Raw genomic sequence first — 14,208 nt, 5'->3', positions numbered from 1 at the left:
TGCCACCTCCACACTGTCACCTTGCCACTCTGTGGTCTTCTGATGCTGCTGCCACCTCCACACTAAGTCACCGGGTCACTCTGTGGTCTCCTGATGCTGCTGCCACCTCCACACTGTCATTGTGCCACTCTGTGGCTTCCTCCTGATGCTGCCGCCACCTCCAGACTCTGTGGTCTCCTCATGCTACTTCCACCTCACCACTATGTCATAGGGACACTCTGTGGACTTCTCATTATGTTCCCACCCTCCCCACTTCATGACTGGGCCACTATTTTTCCTTTCGACCTTGGTGACATCATCATTTATTTCACCCTTCTTCTGATCTAACATAGTAACATAGTACATAAGGCCGAAAAAAGACATTTGTCCATCCAGTTCGGCCTGTCATCCTGCAAGTTGATCCAGAGTAAGGAAAAAAAAACTGTGAGGTAGAAGCCAATTTTCCTCACTTTAGGGGAATAAAAAATTCCTTCCCGACTCCAATCAGGCAATCAGAATAACTCCCTGGATCAACGATCCCTCTCTAGTAGCTATATCCTGTAAATATTATTACACTCCAGAAATACATCCAGGCCCCTCTTGAATTCCTTTATTGTACTCACCATCACCACCTCCTCAGGCAGAGAGTTCCATAGTCTCACTGCTCTTACTGTAAAGAATCCTCTTCTATGTTTGTGTACAAACCTTCTTTCCTCTAGATGCAGAGAATGTCCCCTCGTCAGAGTCACAGTCCTGGGGATAAACAGATGATGGGATAGATCTCTGTACTGACCCATGATATATTTATACATAGTAATTAGATCTCCCCTCAGTCGTCTTTTTTCTAATGTGAATAACCCTAATTTTGATAATCTTTCAGGGTACTATAGTTGCCCTATTACAGTTATTACTTTAGTTGCCCTCCTCTGGACTCTCTCCAGCTCTGATATGTCTGCCTTGTTCATTGGAGCCCAGCACTGTACACAGTACTCCATGTGTGGTCTGACTAATGATTTGTAAAGTGGTAGGACTATGTTCTCATCATGGGCATCTATGCCCCTTTTGATGCAACCCATTATCTTATTGGCCTTGGCAGCAGCTGCCTGACACTGTTTTTTGCAGCTTAGTTTGCTGTTTATTAAAATTCCTAGATCCTTTTCCATGTCAGTGTTACCGAGTTTTTTACCATTTAGTATGTACGGGTGACTTGCATTATTCCTTCCCATGTGCATAACTTTACATTTGTCAGTGTTAAACCTCATCTGCCACTTATCTGCCCAAGCCTCCAATCTATCCAGATCCCTCTATAGTAGTATACTGTCCTCTTCAGTGTTAATTACTTTACACAGTTTAGTGTCATCTGCGAAAATTGATATTTTACTATGCAAGCCTTCTACAAGATCATTAATAAATATATTGAAGAGAATAGGGCCCAATACTGACCCCTGAGGTACTCCACTAGTGACAGTGACCCAATCTGAGTATGTACCATTAATAACCACCCTCTGTTTTCTATCATTGAGCCAGTTACTTACCCACTTACAGACGTTTTCTCCCAGTCCGAGCATTCTCATTTTATATACTAACCTTTTATGTGGTGTCAAATGCTTTGGAGAAGTCCAGATACACGACATCCATTGATTCACCGCTGTCAAGTTTAGAAGTTACCTCCTCATAGAAACTGATTAAATTAGTTTGACATGACCGATCCCTCATGAAGCCATGCTGATATGGTGTTATTTGCTTATTTCCGTTAAGATGCTCTAACATGGAATCTCTCAGAAAACCTTCACACTGTTTACCCACAAAAGATGTTAAACTTACCGGCCTATAGTTTCCAGGCTCTGTTTTTGGACCCTTTTTGAATATTGGCACCACATTTGCCAATGTGCCAATCCTGTGGGACATTCCCTGTCAGTATAGAATCTGCAAATATCAGAAATAAGGGTCTGGCTATGACATTAGTTAATTCCCTTAGGATACGGGGGTGTATGCCATCCGGTCCTGGCGATTTGTCTATTTTAATATTTTTAAGTCGCTGTTGTACTTCTTCCTGGGTCAGACAGGACACTTTTAATGGGGAATTTATTTCAACATTCGGCATTTCATCTGACAGTTTATTTTCCTCAGTGAATACATTGGAGAAAAAAATATTTAACAGCTTTGCTTTCTCCTCGTCGCTCTCTGCGACTCCCCCCTCATTACTCTTTAAAGGGCCGACACCTTCAGATTTATACTTTTTAACATTTATATAATTGAAGAACATTTTAGGGTTAGTTTTACTCTCTTTGGCAATTAATCTCTCAGTCTCTAGTTTGGCCTCTTTTATTTGTTTTTTACATGTTCTATTTTTTTCCTTATAGTTTTTCAGTGCTTCCGTGCTACCCTCCTGTTTTAGTGTTTTATATGCTTTCGTTTTGTCATTTATTTATTTCTTTACATTTCTGATTATCCACATTGGTTTATTTTTGTTCTTTAACCTTTTATTCCCATACGGTATGTACCTCTCACAATGAGATTTTAAGATGCTTTTAAATATATCCCATTTTGTGACTGTTTTTTTGTTTGTGAGGACTTTATCCAATTTAGTTAGGCCTATGGCCTCTCTTAGTTGGCTAAATTTAGCTTTTTTGAAGTTTGGTATTTTTGTTCCTCCCTCTAGAAACGCTCTTTTGAATGATAATTGGAAGGTTATTACTTTATGGTCACTATTTCCCAGGTGTCCCCCAACCTGCACGTCTGTTGTTCTGTCAGGCCTATTGGTTAATACTAAGTCCAGTATGGCCGTCCCTCTAGTCGGGTCCTGAACCAGTTGGGAGAGGTAATTGTCTTTGGTTATTGCCAAGAACCTGTTTCCTTTATGAGATACACAAGTTTCCGTTTCCCAGTCTATATCTGGGTAGTTGAAGTCCCCCATAATAACCACCTCATTATGATTTTCCGCCTTGTCTATCTCATTTAGTAGTAGATTTTCTGTGGACTCTGGTATATTAGATGGTTTATAGTAAACTCCTATTAGTAATTTATTATTGTTTTTAGCTCCATGTATTGCTACCCACAGTGACTCCTCATGTTCATGTCCCTCACTTATATCTTCACGGAGTGTGGGCTTTAGACAGGACTTTACATAAAGGCAGACCCCTCCCCCTCTCCGGTTTTGACGATCCTTTCTAAACAGACTGTAACCTTGTACATTAACTGCCCAGTCATAGCTATCATCCAGCCATGTCTCAGTTATTCCCACTATGTCATAGTTCTCCTCACACATAACTCATTACAGCTTCCCAGTTTTATTAGTCAGGCTTCTGGCATTAGTATACATACATTTGAGAGGTTTATGTATATTATTTACCCTACACCTTTCCTTCTGAACTGTTCTAGTCCCTCCTTTCATTCCTCCCCCAGTCCCACTACCTTGCCCCCGGTCTCTATCTGCACTATCTTCCCCTCCTATAACATAATTACCCTCCCGCCCAGTCCCTAGTTTAAACACTCCTCCAACCTTCTAGCCATCTTCTTCCCCAACACAGCTGCCCCTTCCCCATTGAGGTGCAGCCCGTCCCTACGATAGAGCCTGTAGAGGATAGAGAAGTCGGCCCAGTTCTCCAGGAACCCAAACCCCTCCTTCCTACACCAGTTCTTGAGCCACTTGTTAATCTCCCTAATCTCCCGCTGCCTTTCTTGTGTGGCCCGTGGTACAGGTAGTATTTCGGAAAATACTACCTTTGAGGTCCTTGCCTGAAATCATTTTTAAGGACTCTCCACCTACCCCTAACGTTGTCATTGGTTCCGATATGGACCATGACCGCTGGATCTTCTCCAGCCCCTTCCAGTAATCTATCAACCCGATCCGCGATGTGTCGAACTCTAGCGCCAGGAAGACAGCACACTGTTCGGCGATCACGGTCTTTGTGACAGATTGTCCTATCTGTTCCCCTAATAATTGAGTCTCCCACTACCAGCACCTGTCTGGCCTGCCCTGCTCTCCTGGTCCCCTGCTTACCGGAGCTGACATTCCCCTGACTGGCAGAGGAAGTGTCCGGCTGCGGCAGTGCCGTCCCTGGATTGACATCCCCCTCACCTGCCAAATGTGCAAACTTGTTGGGGTGTGTCAGATCAGGGCTAGCCTCCCTGGCACTCTTCCCTCTACCCCGCTTTCTAACTGTTACCCAGCTACCTCACTTTCCTCAGCCTCCTCTCTGTCACCCTTCCCCTCATCTACCCCAAAGAGTGCTTGCTTGGTGAGAAGCAAACTCTTTTGCAAATTGTCAATGCCTCTCAGTGTTGCAACTTGCCCGTTTAGAGACTCGATTTGCGATTCCAAACGGGTAATTTGCTCACATCTTGAACAATGATATACACCCTTGAACGGCTGTTCCAGGACTGCATACATCATGCAAGATGTGCACTGGACTGCGTTGTCAATTGTGCAACACATACTAAATGGGGATTACACCACAAAAGCGAAAAATACAATATAATGTAGTACTAAGAAACTGGATAATTAAAGTCCCCCACTGAAGTCCCTGAATCTAAAGTCACTTAATCTTAAGTCACACACTTACACAACCACACTTAATCAACCACGCGTCGCGGTCAAACTCGCGTTATATATCTCCTTATATAAATATAAATGCAGCTCACTACACCAGCCTGGTTTGTTTTCCCTCTGGAAGAAGAAAATAAAAATTAGACGAACAACGGATCCTGTCTGTGTAGCAGCTGTAAGGCCTGTATGGTCCCATCAGAATTGGCTCGTGATTTGGTAGCCAAAAGCAGGAGTGGGTACAAAACACAGAAGACATGCAAATATTCCGTTCATGTGTCATTTCTGTTTTGGATCCACTCCTTTTTTTGGTATTAGCAATACTGATGGATTACTGACCAAATGCTGACCGAGTGAAGGCGGATGCTCAACAGACAGGATCCGTTTTTTTGGGGCTATTGTTCTGACGAATGAGAGGAAAGGCAAATAATCAGTGACATCAACACAAACTTACTGCTGACACCCTCTCCACTCTGTTGGGTTGCTCTACTTGTATTAGCGTTTAATAGAACAGGTTCTGTAGACATCTATGTGGAATCAGCTGCCGACGGTGTAAAAGGAGTGCGCTTCTTCTTGGTGCTAACATCGACCTGTAAGGCTGAGTTCATACTTGAGTTATTTGGTCAGTTTTGGCCCGTGACTGCCCAAATAAGTGAAGTGTGCAGTGATTCTAAGAGCGACACCTGTCATCTGAATGTCATACTGACTCTCAGAATAGTTTCACAAGCACAGCAGACTCCCTTTGTGTGTTACTTTAAGGCACAGTGTTCTACATCGCTATAAAGGCTCTCTGCAGCCAGGAAATAGTCGTTTTTTTAACAAGATTTTCAAACAATCCTGCAAACTGGCCGAATTGAATTTTTTAAAAATTGGCTCATCTCTATTGTCGATAACTGATGGGACCTCCTACAGGATTCCTGAGCCAAGAATGAGCAGTGGCTTAAATAAATGAATTACAAGTTTTACTGAATACTTTCCCATAAAGCTAGATATGATTCTGCTCAGCTTTTCCTGTACTATGGGGGCTATTTATTAATCTGAAATACACCTAAATTAGGCGTATTTCAGGAGAAGATGGCGGCGCAACGGTTAGCTCACTTCAAGTCTAAAAAAGTGGGCATGACGTGGATGGAGAAGGGAACGGGCCGGTAGGCCCATCTCATTCATCATTTTCTACCACTGTTGTAGGCATAGAAAATGGTCTAAATGTAAGACAGGCTGTAAGCTATCTTACATTTAGACCTGCGCTAGATGCGCCAAAGTTAGTTTCAGCAGTTACACCGCCAGAGCAGGCCTTTATTAAGACCGACATCTAAAAACGCCGGTCTTAATAAATGTGCATTTATGCCTGCAGACTGCACTGAAGTTTTATGACAGCGCGTTCCCTTTAATTTAGGTTATAGAAGAAATCGCTGAGTTTAAGCATAATTGTATATGCTATGCACCTTGAGCAGCCATCTGACATTTTAGAGGCATTCAGCATTTGGGTGGTACCGTCCTGCTTGCTATAGACAATAGTATAAGGAAACTATATTCTTTACACTGTCAGAAGAAATGCCGTAATGAAGAAATGTAATAACAAGTTGTTTCTTGATTATAACCTTTGGAGTGTCACCTCCTTGACAAATTAGCATAGAAGAAGTCACACCCTTCTTTATAATGAGTATTTCACAATAAATTGGATTCAGTCGAGGACTGGTGCAGCATTCTCATCCACAATGAAGACGCTGCTTGCTGTCCTTTTGCTGTCTGGCTTTGCAGTCATTTGGGCATCCGAGACCTGCTCCAGTGATAGTAAGTTGACAGGTTACTTTCTTCCGCACTACTAGTAAGATTATAATCAATAATAGCAATTATTATCCTAAACATCAGGGGTATTAGTAATAATTATAACTATTCTTTATATTTTTACTGCTACATTTTGTATAACCTTTCTCATGTGTTTGTTCGACCACATGACCACTTAACTAGTAAAATCATTGGTGCATACACAATGGGGGAGATTTATAAACAATTTTTTATTTATCAAAATGACACAAGTGGTATGATTAATTTGGCATAGCTAAGCATATTGTACTATACACATCCTGTACAAATGGCTGGTGCTTAAATACAACAAAATGGTAAATTTGGTTCTTCCTTCACTCGAGAAAACATTTTTTCTACACACTTTTCGGAATTGTGGACATAGGGTTTTAAAGTATGTGAAAAGTAATACATTCTGCCATGGACTCTACTTTAATAGATACAGTAACCCCATTATATAACAAGCAACTTGGAAATTGACTTGCTCTAGTTTCATATGGTTCTTATTTAGTATATAAATCGATTATATGGACAAAAGTTTTGGGATATACCTTAAATCACTGAATTCAGGTGTTTCATTCGGTCCAATTGCAATAGATATAAAATCCAGCCCCTAGCTATGCAGTCTGCCTTTGCAAACAGCTCAGAAAAAATTGGGTCACTCTAAAGAGGTCACTGAATCCCAGCGTAGTCCTGTAATAGGATGTCACCGCTGTAACAAGTCAGTTCATGCAATTTCTTCCCTCCTGGATATTTTACCATGAATCGTGAGTGATATTATTACAAAGTGGAAGCGTTTAGGAATCATAGCAACTCAGTCACAACGTGGAGACCACATAAAGTTACAGAGCTGGGTCATCGAGTGCTGAGGTGCATATTGTATCAAAGTCTCCAAACCTCTGCTGATTAGGGATGAGCGAACTCGAACTGTATAGTTCGGGTTCGTACCGAATTTTGGGGTGTCCGTGACACGGACCCGAACCCGGACATTTTCGTAAAAGTCCGGGTTCGGGTTCGGTGTTCGTCGCTTTCTTCGCGCTTTTGTGACGCTTTCTTGGCGCTTTTTGAAAGGCTGCAAAGCAGCCAATCAACAAGCGTCATACTACTTGCCCCAAGAGGCCATCACAGCCATGCCTACTATTGGCATGGCTGTGATTGGCCAGAGCACCATGTGACCCAGCCTCTATTTAAGCTGGAGTCACATAGCGCCGCCCGTCACTCTGCTCTGATTAGCGTAGGGAGAGGTTGCGGCTGCGACAGTAGGGCGAGATTAGGCAGATTAACTCCTCCAAAGGACTTGATTAACTGATCGATCTGCAGCTGTGGATCATTGAGCTGCTGATCCTCAATTGCTCACTGTTTTTAGGCTGCCCAGACCGTTTGTCAGTCACATTTTTCTGGGGTGATCGGCGGCCATTTTGTGTCTTGTGGTGCGCCAGCACAAGCTGCGACCAAGTGCATTTAACCCTCAATGGTGTGGTTGTTTTTTGGCTAAAGCCTACATCAGGGTGAAGCTGTCACACCAAGTGCATTTAACCAGCAATAGTCTGTTCATTTTTTGGCCATATACAAAATCAGGGGCAAGCTGCGCCTGTCACCAAGTGCATTTAACCCTCAATGGTGTGGTTGTTTTTTGGCTAAAGCCTACATCAGGGTGAAGCTGTCACACCAAGTGCATTTAACCAGCAATAGTCTGTTCATTTTTTGGCCATATACTAAATCAGGGGCAAGCTGCGCCTGTCACCAAGTGCATTTAACCCTCAATGGTGTGGTTGTTTTTTGGCTAAAGCCTACATCAGGGTGAAGCTGTCACACCAAGTGCATTTAACCAGCAATAGTCTGTTTATTTTTTGGCCATATCCCAGTCTAATTCTGTCACTAAATCCATACCGGTCACCCAGCGCCTAAATACTAGGCCTCAAATTTATATCCCGCTAAATCTGTCCTTAGTGCTGTAGCTGGGCGAGTTATTTAGTGTCCGTTCAAGCACATTTCTTGTTCTGGGTTGAAATACAATTCCCAATTTAGCAATTTCATAATTTAGTGGTTTCTGCTATATCAGAGCTATTTGAAATCTATCCCTAAAAGGGTATATAATATTCAAGGTGCACATTGGGTCATTCAGAATAACTTCACACACACCCGCTACTGTGTATTTCCAAGTCTAATTCTGGCACTAAACCCATACCTGTCACCCAGCGCCTAAATACTAGGCCTCAAATTTATATCCAGCTAAATCTGTCCCTAGTGCTGTAGCTGGGCGAGTTATTTAGTGTCCGTTCAAGCACATTTCTTGTTCTGGGTTGAAATACAATTCCCAATTTAGCAATTTCATAATTTAGTGGTTTCTGCTATATCAGAGCTATTTGAAATCTATCCCTAAAAGGGTATATAATATTCAAGGTGCACATTGGGTCATTCAGAATAACTTCACACACACCCGCTACTGTGTATTTCCAAGTCTAATTCTGGCACTAAACCCATACCTGTCACCCAGCGCCTAAATACTAGGCCTCAAATTTATATCCCGCTAAATCTGTCCTTAGTGCTGTAGCTGGGCGAGTTATTTAGTGTCCGTTCAAGCACATTTCTTGTTCTGGGTTGAAATACAATTCCCAATTTAGCAATTTCATAATTTAGTGGTTTCTGCTATATCAGAGCTATTTGAAATCTATCCCTAAAAGGGTATATAATATTCAAGGTGCACATTGGGTCATTCAGAATAACTTCACACACACCCGCTACTGTGTATTTCCAAGTCTAATTCTGGCACTAAACCCATACCTGTCACCCAGCGCCTAAATACTAGGCCTCAAATTTATATCCCGCTAAATCTGTCCTTAGTGCTGTAGCTGGGCGAGTTATTTAGTGTCCGTTCAAGCACATTTCTTGTTCTGGGTTGAAATACAATTCCCAATTTAGCAATTTCATAATTTAGTGGTTTCTGCTATATCAGAGCTATTTGAAATCTATCCCTAAAAGGGTATATAATATTCAAGGTGCACATTGGGTCATTCAGAATAACTTCACACACACCCGCTACTGTGTATTTCCAAGTCTAATTCTGGCACTAAACCCATACCTGTCACCCAGCGCCTAAATACTAGGCCTCAAATTTATATCCAGCTAAATCTGTCCCTAGTGCTGTAGCTGGGCGAGTTATTTAGTGTCCGTTCAAGCACATTTCTTGTTCTGGGTTGAAATACAATTCCCAATTTAGCAATTTCATAATTTAGTGGTTTCTGCTATATCAGAGCTATTTGAAATCTATCCCTAAAAGGGTATATAATATTCAAGGTGCACATTGGGTCATTCAGAATAACTTCACACACACCCGCTACTGTGTATTTCCAAGTCTAATTCTGGCACTAAACCCATACCTGTCACCCAGCGCCTAAATACTAGGCCTCAAATTTATATCCAGCTAAATCTGTCCCTAGTGCTGTAGCTGGGCGAGTTATTTAGTGTCCGTTCAAGCACATTTCTTGTTCTGGGTTGAAATACAATTCCCAATTTAGCAATTTCATAATTTAGTGGTTTCTGCTATATCAGAGATATTTGAAATCTATCCCTAAAAGGGTATATAATATTCAAGGTGCACATTGGGTCATTCAGAATAACTTCACACACACCCGCTACTGTGTATTTCCAAGTCTAATTCTGGCACTAAACCCATACCTGTCACCCAGCGCCTAAATACTAGGCCTCAAATTTATATCCCGCTAAATCTGTCCTTAGTGCTGTAGCTGGGCGAGTTATTTAGTGTCCGTTCAAGCACATTTCTTGTTCTGGGTTGAAATACAATTCCCAATTTAGCAATTTCATAATTTAGTGGTTTCTGCTATATCAGAGCTATTTGAAATCTATCCCTAAAAGGGTATATAATATTCAAGGTGCACATTGGGTCATTCAGAATAACTTCACACACACCCGCTACTGTGTATTTCCAAGTCTAATTCTGGCACTAAACCCATACCTGTCACCCAGCGCCTAAATACTAGGCCTCAAATTTATATCCCGCTAAATCTGTCCCTAGTGCTGTAGCTGGGCGAGTTATTTAGTGTCCGTTCAAGCACATTTCTTGTTCTGGGTTGAAATACAATTCCCAATTTAGCAATTTCATAATTTAGTGGTTTCTGCTATATCAGAGCTATTTGAAATCTATCCCTAAAAGGGTATATAATATTCAAGGTGCACATAGGGTCATTCAGAATAACTTCACACACCCGCTACTGTGCATTTCCAAATCTAATTCTGTCACTAAACCCATACCTGTCACCCAGCGCCTAAATACTAGGCCTCAAATTTATATCCCGCTAAATCTCTCGTTACCGCTGTCCTGTTGTGGCTGGGAAAGTTATTTAGTGTCCGTCAAAGCACATTTTTTGTTCTGGGTTGAAATACAATTCCCAATTTAGCAATTTCATAATTTAGTCGTTTCTGCTATATCAGAGCTATTTGAAATCTATCCCTAAAAGGGTAGATCATATTGAAGGTGCACATAGGGTCATTCAGAATAACTTCACACACACGCTTCTGTGCATTTCCAAGTCTAATTCTGTCACTAAATCCATACCGGTCACCCAGCGCCTAAATACTAGGCCTCAAATTTATATCCCGCTGAATTTGAATACAATACATTGGGCCAAATAATATATTTGTTGTTGTGGTGAACCATAACAATGAGAAAAACATCTAGTAAGGGACGCGGACGTGGACATGGTCGTGGTGGTGTTAGTGGACCCTCTGGTGCTGGGAGAGGACGTGGCCGTTCTGCCACATCCACACGTCCTAGTGTACCAACTACCTCAGGTCCCAGTAGCCGCCAGAATTTACAGCGATATATGGTGGGGCCCAATGCCGTTCTAAGGATGGTAAGGCCTGAGCAGGTACAGGCATTAGTCAATTGGGTGGCCGACAGTGGATCCAGCACGTTCACATTATCTCCCACCCAGTCTTCTGCAGAAAGCGCACAGATGGCGCCTGAAAACCAACCCCATCAGTCTGTCACATCACCCCCATGCATACCAGGGAAACTGTCTCAGCCTCAAGTTATGCAGCAGTCTCTTATGCTGTTTGAAGACTCCGCTGGCAGGGTTTCCCAAGGGCATCCACCTAGCCCTTCCCCAGCGGTGAAAGACATAGAATGCACTGACGCACAACCACTTATGTTTCCTGATGATGAGGACATGGGAATACCACCTCAGCATGTCTCTGATGATGACGAAACACAGGTGCCAACTGCTGCGTCTTTCTGCAGTGTGCAGACTGAACAGGAGGTCAGGGATCAAGACTGGGTGGAAGACGATGCAGGGGACGATGAGGTCCTAGACCCCACATGGAATGAAGGTCGTGCCACTGACTTTCACAGTTCGGAGGAAGAGGCAGTGGTGAGACCGAGCCAACAGCGTAGCAAAAGAGGGAGCAGTGGGCAAAAGCAGAACACCCGCCGCCAAGAGACTCCGCCTGCTACTGACCGCCGCCATCTGGGACCGAGCACCCCAAAGGCAGCTTCAAGGAGTTCCCTGGCATGGCACTTCTTCAAACAATGTGCTGACGACAAGACCCGAGTGGTTTGCACGCTGTGCCATCAGAGCCTGAAGCGAGGCATTAACGTTCTGAACCTGAGCACAACCTGCATGACCAGGCACCTGCATGCAAAGCATGAACTGCAGTGGAGTAAACACCTTAAAACCAAGGAAGTCACTCAGGCTCCCCCTGCTACCTCTTCTGCTGCTGCCGCCTCGGCCTATTCTGCTGCTGCCGCCTCGGCCTCTTCCTCCGCCTCTGGAGGAACGTTGGCACCTGCCGCCCAGCAAACAGGGGATGTACCACCAACACCACCACCACCACCTCCGTCACCAAGCGTCTCAACCATGTCACACGCCAGCGTTCAGCTCTCCATCTCACAAACATTTGATAGAAAGCGTAAATTCCCACCTAGCCACCCTCGATCCCTGGCCCTGAATGCCAGCATTTCTAAACTACTGGCCTATGAAATGCTGTCATTTAGGCTGGTGGACACAGACAGCTTCAAACAGCTCATGTCGCTTGCTGTCCCACAGTATGTTGTTCCCAGCCGGCACTACTTCTCCAAGAGAGCCGTGCCTTCCCTGCACAACCAAGTATCCGATAAAATCAAGTGTGCACTGCGCAACGCCATCTGTGGCAAGGTCCACCTAACCACAGATACGTGGACCAGTAAGCACGGCCAGGGACGCTATATCTCCCTAACTGCACACTGGGTAAATGTAGTGGCAGCTGGGCCCCAGGCGGAGAGCTGTTTGGCGCACGTCCTTCCGCCGCCAAGGATCGCAGGGCAACATTCTTTGCCTCCTGTTGCCACCTCCTCCTTCTCGGCTTCCTCCTCCTCTTCTTCCACCTGCTCATCCAGTCAGCCACACACCTTCACCACCAACTTCAGCACAGCCCGGGGTAAACGTCAGCAGGCCATTCTGAAACTCATATGTTTGGGGGACAGGCCCCACACCGCACAGGAGTTGTGGCGGGGTATAGAACAACAGACCGACGAGTGGTTGCTGCCGGTGAGCCTCAAGCCCGGCCTGGTGGTGTGTGATAATGGGCGAAATCTCGTTGCAGCTCTGGGACTAGCCAATTTGACGCACATCCCTTGCTTGGCGCATGTGCTGAATTTGGTGGTGCAGAAGTTCATTCACAACTACCCCGACATGTCAGAGCTGCTGCATAAAGTGCGGGCCGTCTGTTCGCGCTTCCGGCGTTCACATCCTGCTGCTGCTCGCCTGTCTGCGCTACAGCGTAACTTCGGCCTTCCCGCTCACCGCCTCATATGCGACGTGCCCACCAGGTGGAACTCCACCTTGCACATACTGGACAGACTGTGCGAGCAGCAGCAGGCCATAGTGGAGTTTCAGCTGCAGCACGCACGGGTCAGTCGCACTACAGAACAGCACCACTTCACCACCAATGACTGGGCCTCCATGCGAGACCTGTGTGCCCTGTTGCGCTGTTTCGAGTACTCCACCAACATGGCCAGTGGCGATGACACCGTTATCAGCGTTACAATACCACTTCTATGTCTCCTTGAGAAAACACTTAGGGCGATGATGGAAGAGGAGGTGGCCCAGGAGGAGGAGGAGGAGGAGGAGGAAGAGGGGTCATTTTTAGCACTTTCAGGCCAGTCTCTTCGAAGTGACTCAGAGGGAGGTTTTTGGCAACAGCAGAGGCCAGGTACAAATGTGGCCAGCCAGGGCCCACTACTGGAGGACGAGGAGGACGAGGATGAGGAGGAGGTGGAGGAGGATGAGGATGAAGCATGGTCACAGCGGGGTGGCACCCAACGCAGCTCGGGTCCATCACTGGTGCGTGGCTGGGGGGAAAGGCAGGACGATGACGATACGCCTCCCACAGAGGACAGCTTGTCCTTACCCCTGGGCAGCCTGGCACACATGAGCGACTACATGCTGCAGTGCCTGCGCAACGACAGCAGAGTTGCCCACATTTTAACCTGTGCGGACTACTGGGTTGCCACCCTGCTGGATCCACGCTACAAAGACAATGTGCCCACCTTACTTCCTGCACTGGAGCGTGATAGGAAGATGCGCGAGTACAAGCGCACGTTGGTAGACGCGCTACTGAGAGCATTCCCAAATGTCACAGGGGAACAAGTGGAAGCCCAAGGCCAAGGAAGAGGAGGAGCAAGAGGTCGCCAAGGCAGCTGTGTCACGGCCAGCTCCTCTGAGGGCAGGGTTAGCATGGCAGAGATGTGGAAAACTTTTGTCAACACGCCACAGCTAACTGCACCACCACCTGATACGCAACGTGTTAGCAGGAGGCAACATTTCACTAACATGGTGGAACAGTACGTGTGCACACCCCTCCACGTACTGACTGATGGT

General features: G+C 44.9%; 1 protein-coding gene across 1 annotated transcript in view; it reads left to right on the top strand.

Annotated features, from left to right (window-relative positions):
• The first annotated feature begins 6,209 nt into the window (after positions 1-6,209).
• ENDOU (endonuclease, poly(U) specific) overlaps positions 6,210-14,208 on the top strand; it is a 65,395-nt gene continuing 57,396 nt past the window's right edge. The window contains exon 1 of the mRNA XM_044288044.1: positions 6,210-6,319. Within this exon, the coding sequence (XP_044143979.1) occupies positions 6,244-6,319 (76 nt within the window). The 5' untranslated portion in view covers positions 6,210-6,243. The remainder of the gene's footprint in view (positions 6,320-14,208) is intronic.

The sequence above is a fragment of the Bufo gargarizans genome, chromosome 3, assembly GCF_014858855.1.
Source record: "Bufo gargarizans isolate SCDJY-AF-19 chromosome 3, ASM1485885v1, whole genome shotgun sequence".
Lineage (NCBI taxonomy): Eukaryota > Metazoa > Chordata > Amphibia > Anura > Bufonidae > Bufo > Bufo gargarizans.
Note: the sequence above shows the minus strand (reverse complement) of the source record. Positions and strands in the feature narration are given on the sequence as shown.